The 5,839-nt window shown below is 55.0% G+C and overlaps 1 protein-coding gene across 5 annotated transcripts in view; it reads left to right on the top strand.

Annotated features, from left to right (window-relative positions):
- The window catches only part of GNAS (GNAS complex locus), a 151,988-nt gene that overhangs the window by 52,022 nt on the left and 94,127 nt on the right, over positions 1 to 5,839 (top strand). Inside the window, exons 1-2 of one of the 5 annotated variants that reach the window (XM_083801792.1) lie at positions 2,831 to 3,000; positions 3,920 to 4,017. The exons of 1 other annotated variant lie outside the window; for it this stretch is intronic. Coding sequence is in view for 2 of the 4 variants with exons in the window: in XM_083801789.1 (XP_083657915.1) it covers positions 3,185 to 3,444; positions 3,920 to 4,017 (358 nt within the window). In the remaining 2 variants the exon portion in view is untranslated. Of the gene's footprint in view, positions 1 to 1,562; positions 2,780 to 2,830; positions 3,001 to 3,169; positions 3,445 to 3,919; positions 4,018 to 5,839 lie in introns of those variants that run through there. 3 more of the 5 variants (XM_083801789.1, XM_083801791.1, XM_083801793.1) reach the window with 3 other exon arrangements.

Raw genomic sequence — 5,839 nt, 5'->3', positions numbered from 1 at the left:
CCACAGCTGGTGACATGGAGGGAAGCACAGCCTGGAGGCTGGGGCAGATTCTCCCTGCTGCGAGAGGTGGCAGATACTGGCAGTTCTGCATTCTCTTCATACCTGCTACCATAAAAAAGTGGTGAGGTTTTATAACTTTCAGTCTGAATTCTGCTTCATTGATTCCTCTATACCTTGTAAATGCCACAGTTAAAATATATTTTAGTAATAAATATTACGTGGAAACAACACAAGTAAATAAAAGACCTGTAAAAGATACAAGGAATTATTAAACTCTGCTTCAGGTTAGCTGGGGCTTCGCTGAGCCAAGTTTCTTTAAGGCCTTTGAAAACTGCCTTGGTGTAGAACAACACTCAGAGAAGTCGATCAGAGTCTCCAGACCTCTTAGGCTCTGTGTACCCCAAACTCATGGCATTTAAAATTACATGGAAAGCCCCAACAAATCCTCAAAGGCTGAGGTTTGGTGATGGAGTTCCCTGTTTCCCTTGAGGTCCACCCCTCTTTCAGCAAGGGCGACTAAACAGATGTATCTGGTGACACTAAACGTGACCTTCTAGTTGTTTGCTCTATTCACATAATTATTTTACTGTAGGTGGCTCTAAATATAGTAACAGGGTGACGTAAGAAGGTGTGTTCGTGGGAATGGCATTGTGGATAATTGAATGCTGCAAATGAGAATAAATTATTTATGTAAAGGGTATTAATGTAAGGGGGGGGGTGAGAGAGACAGCTGTGTATTTTAGGGAAAGGGGTTTTAGGAAGAGTAAAGCACTAATCTTTATTTTTCAAGCATAGGTGAAAAGCTTCTGCAGGAGAACTACCGTGCAATTTATATAAGGTTTCAAAAAAATATTTATAAAATAGCAAGGATGTAAATAGCCTGCAAAGCCATGGGCAGGAGCGGTTGCACGCGAGTTGTGCGGTGCCGGCTCCCGAGCCTAACTCCGGGCTCGTGTGCCTGTCCCACACCCGTGCGGGGCCGGCCCTGAAGGGGGCACCAGCCGGGTCGGTCCGCGCCCCGTGGTGGCTGGAGCTGGGTACGGGGCGGCTGCCCAGCGCTCTGGGGGGGCGGGGGAATTTGCTCAGAAAGGCCCCAATTGGTAAAAAGCCATTCCCGCACCTCGGCTCCCGCAGGATTGTTCTTTAGGGAGCTGGGCAGATGTTCCAAGGCTGACCCCCAGAGCAAGCGTGTACGTGTGAAGGCGCACAGATACAAACATTCAGTGCAGGAACGATTCTGGTGTAACATCAAGCGCCCCCGGGCACCTCTCCGTTAAAACCAACCCCCAAAAAAGTTCCCCGGGCCGCTCCGCTCCCCAAAAACCCCATCTGAAGGATCCTGAGGGGGGCCGGGGCCTCTGAGCGCCGCGAGTCGGCGGCGGAGCCCCCGCGGGCGGCCCCGGGCCGAGGGGCGGCGGGGGGCCGGGGGGTCCCGGGGCTGGGGCCGGGGGTCCCGGGGGTCCCGGGGCCGGTTCGAAGAGGGCGCCGGCGGCGGCGCGGGCTGACGCGGGCCGTCATGTGAGCGGCTCCGCTCCCAGGGTGCAGTGTGGGCCTGCTCGCCCCACCCCGCCGCGCTCCGTGCGGCTCAATAGGGGGAAGAAAAAAAAAAAAAGGGAAAAAAGAGAGAGAGAGAGAGAGCCAGGAGAAATGCAAGAGAGAGCAGGAAAAATAAGGCAGGAAAAAACCCTCCTCCCGTGAAGGGACAGCTTTTGCTCGGGGGAGAGACGAAACGGGATTTTTTTTTTTCCCCTTCTCTTCCCCCCCCCTTCTGTTTGCTGGAGGAAGCCAAGAGGATTCAGCAGCCTGGAAACCTAATGTGAAAAATAAGCAGCAGCAAGGAGGAAAAAAAAAAAAAAAGGAAAAAGAGGGGGGGGCTTGGATTGGAACCCCCCCGGCCCCGCAGCGGCAGCAGGGCGAGGAGGCTCCGGCGCCCGGCGAGGGAAGGGGACCGGGGCTGGCGTGACCCGCTCGGGGGAGAGGCGAAGAGACGATTCCCGATCCTCCCTGCCGAGGCTCCGGGGAGGTTTTCCGCGCCTGGAGCCGGTGCCTTGGATCTAAAGAGGATTATTTTATTATTTTTTATTTTTTCATTATTATTATTATTTTTTTTCGGGGGTGGCACCGAAGCTGGATTTTTCCCCGTGCGTGCGGCGCGGGGGGGGTGATTTCTGTTCCGCCTGACGGAGCCCGGCGGCCCGGCCGGGGGCGCGGAGATCCCCGCGGATCGCCCCGCGGATCGCTCCGCAGCGGGGCCCCCCCGGGGAAAGGTGCGCTGAGGGGATCGGCGCGGGGGGGCGGGGAGGAGGAGAAGCAGCTGCAGCTGCCGGGGAGGAGGAGGAGGAGGAGGAGGAGGAGGAGGCCCGGCGGAGCGGCAGCAAAGTCATCGCCATCGGCCCCCCCTTGGCCGGCTCCGGGCTCGGCTCTCTCCATGTCTCTGGCTCTGGGCAGCGGCCGCCACAGCAGCGAGTAGGGGGGGAGGAGGAGGAGGAGGAGGAGGAGGAGGAGGAGGAGGAAGAAGAAGAAGAAGAAGAAGAAGGGAGCCCGGGAGAGTGCCTCCCTCCCTCCCTCCCTCCCTCCCCCCGGCAGCCCCGGCCGCCTCCCGTCCCCTCGCCCCGCGTCCCCTGCCTCCCCCTGCCCAAGATGGGCTGTTTAGGGAACAGCAAGACGGAGGATCAGCGCAACGAGGAGAAGGCGCAGCGGGAGGCCAACAAGAAAATCGAGAAGCAGCTGCAGAAGGACAAGCAGGTCTATCGGGCCACGCACCGGCTCCTCCTGCTGGGTAAGGGGGCCGGGGGGCCGCCGGGGGGACGGCTCCTTCCCCGCCGGAGGGACACGGAGGGAGGGACGGAGGAGGGCGGCGGGGCCGCTCCCCGGCCCCCTGCCCGGCCACGGCGAGGCCGGGGGGGGCGACGTGGGGCCCGGGGAAGCGGAGCCGCCGGGCCCAGCCGTAACAAGGGGGGGGGGGCTCCGGGGGAGCCCCCTGCGCTCACCCCCGCCGAGGTGGGCGCTGAGGAAGGGGGAGCCCGCCGGGCTCCTCGGCCTGCTGGGGGGCTGCGGTGGTGGTGGTGGTGGTGGGGAAGGTCTCGGGCAGCAGCCGGGGCCGGGAGGGCAGGTACCGGGGGGAAGGCTGCGGGGCTGAGGGCTGCAGGCCGGGGCGGGCCGCGGCGTGAGGAGGGCGGCGGGGATGCCGGGGCGGCGAGGGGGGAAAGCGGGGAGAAGCGGGAGCGGCGGGCCCGAGGGGAACCTGGGAGAGAAACAGGGCAGGGCGCTGACAGGGGCGGCGGGCCCGGGCGGGGAGGGCGGCAGGGAAGGGAAGGGAAAAGGGAAGGGAAAAAGGAAGGGAAGGGAAGGGCGGCCGCCCGCCGCGGGGCCTGCCCGGGGCGCGGAGGTTGGGGCGGCCGCGGCGCTCGCTCGGCAGGCCCGGGGCTGCCCGCGGGGAGCGAGGTGCCGAGAAGGGCGCTGGAAGGCAGGGGAGAGGAGGAGGAGGAGGAGGAAGGAAGCCGGGGAATCCTTGCGGGGGACGGAGGGAGGGTGGCGGTCCCGGAGGGAAGCGGGGCTCGGGGCCGAGAGCGGGCTGTGCCGGCCTGGCCGCGGGCACGGGCTCGTCCCCCCGGTGAGCTCCTCGGGCTCGTTTTGGCGAGCCGTTAATTAATATTAACGCCCGGAGTGCTCGCAGCCTTCGTGGGGTGTCCCGGCGGGCAGGTCGGCTACCTGCCCTCCTGCCTCTCGGGAGGTGCCCGTGGAAATACAGCGTGGGGTTTGGAAAGGGGAAGGTTCAAAATCGGTGTCAAACAGGGAGCAGGAAAACATTTGGCAGGCTGGTTTTGGGGTAGCGTTTCCAAATAAGATGCAGTTATGGGATCTTGGCTGTTTCGGTCGCTCGGAGGGACTGCTTGTGAGTGTTGTGCGGGATTTTCAGTGTGCAGGGGAGGCTAGGCCTCGGTGAACTGACTCACTTCTGCTGTGAGATAACGCCGAAGGAAAAAAAAAAAGAATTCTTGAAGGATGTGAATTTAGGTATGTCCTGTCACCGGTAAAATCTTTTAATTGCTATTTGGAAGAAGGAGGTTGAGCGTAAATGGAGAAGTAACTAGAACTATAGCAGCACCTGCAAGGCTGAAAAGTCCGTCGGTGTTCCAGCAGAAGTCTTTTAACAGGATAACTTGGACTTCGGGTCTCGGGGACTCTCAGACTGTGGGATTTGAGGCTGAACATTGCCTAGATGCAAAGAAACAATTCGTCATCACGTTGGTTGCTTCTGTAAGATAGAAACCTGATGGGCTAAAGTGAAATTTCTCTTTATTTTCTTTAGTTTTGCTGACTAAAAAAATAGTTCAGATACTTGTAAATAAAATTCTGCAGATGTTTAGTGGTGGCTGTAAGATCATCTGTGTGTGTGTGTTAATGTGATAGTTCAGCTGCTGCAGTTTCTGACAGTGGCTGCATGAATCGCGGGCATTCTGTAACAGACTTGTAAAAAGTGAAAGAGCTCACGTCCCTATTATGTTGAGTTTACTGGCTTTATGAGACACGTGGAATGGAAAAAATGCTTTGAAGGTGCAAAGTAGTCTTAATATTTTCACGTCGTGTTCAGATAACACTAAAGAAGAGCTGCTAAATATTCTAGTGGGTTTATAACACCTTGCAGGCCCCACGCCTGGTATCTGTGCTTGCCTCTTCTGCTGTGAGTAGTCTCACTGAAATTAATGGAACTATCCTTGGTGGTGAAGTTAAATGTATGCATAGTTGTTTGCAAGAATAGAGCCATAATAAGCTGCCAATTATAGAAATAGATTTATTCAGAAATTTAGTAGTAACGCTTAATTTTGGTTCACTGATGTTACATCTGATCCAAAGAACCCAGGTGTGTCAATGCCAAGCTATTGGCTTTTGTAGCAAAAGCAATCTCCCCCTCTTTTGGAGTATGTAACGTAAAGATTTTGGCTTCTGATGCTTTTGGTTAAAAGGCATAATTTAAAGTTACATCTGAAATGTTATCGTTAATAGAAATATTAAGATAGCATATACTACTATTCCTCAATAATTAGTAGTTGTGAAGTGGACCCAGTCTCTCTTTTAACTGAGGCTACTCATTCTTGATTAATTTTGCCGCCTGTCTTTATTGCATGGTGCAGTATGCCTGAAAGGGAGAGGAAGAGACAGAGTATGCGCATTATAACAGTAGTTTAAGGGGAAATGGTGCTTGCATAAAGAGTTGTAGACAAAAACTGCTCTCTATGTGCTTATAAACATCAGTCAGCAAGGAGAGGAAAAAGGAGTAACGTTCTGATATTACGGTGGCAAAACATGCGAACAGGTTTTATGGAGAGAAGAGCAGGACTGTTAAGAATCCATGAGGGAGAAAGAAAGGAACGGAGAAAGCAGAGAGGAATGCATCTGTCAGAAAATGAACTTTGAAATATAACTGCTAAAATACAATTTTGAACACGAGGCTCAAAATGGAGGCTTGTGCTGTCAGTGTGTGCTAGCAGAGGCCTGGCATCCTATAAATACAAACTGTACCTCTGTGCCCATTCTGCCTCCGACATACGTGTCTGTTGTTGAGGCATAGGGTAATGAGAGGAATAAACAAGAAGCCAGGAGACGCAGAGAAGAATCTTTGTAAATTCTACCAGGTTTTGATACTACTCTTACAAAAATATGTTTGCTTTATATAGAAAGCTATCTGGCAGTGTGGAGCAGCTCAATGAAATGCTGCTGTTCGGATCTTTTCAGTGTGCGTGGAGAAATGGGTACTATAGGCAGATGAGTTACTTGCCCTGTGCATTGGCATCCGTGCAGCATGGCAGAAATAGAATACGTCTACTTACGGAAAATA

Source organism: Anser anser, assembly GCF_964211835.1.
Source record: "Anser anser genome assembly, chromosome: 16".
In the NCBI taxonomy this organism is placed as follows: domain Eukaryota; kingdom Metazoa; phylum Chordata; class Aves; order Anseriformes; family Anatidae; genus Anser; species Anser anser.
Note: the sequence above shows the minus strand (reverse complement) of the source record. Positions and strands in the feature narration are given on the sequence as shown.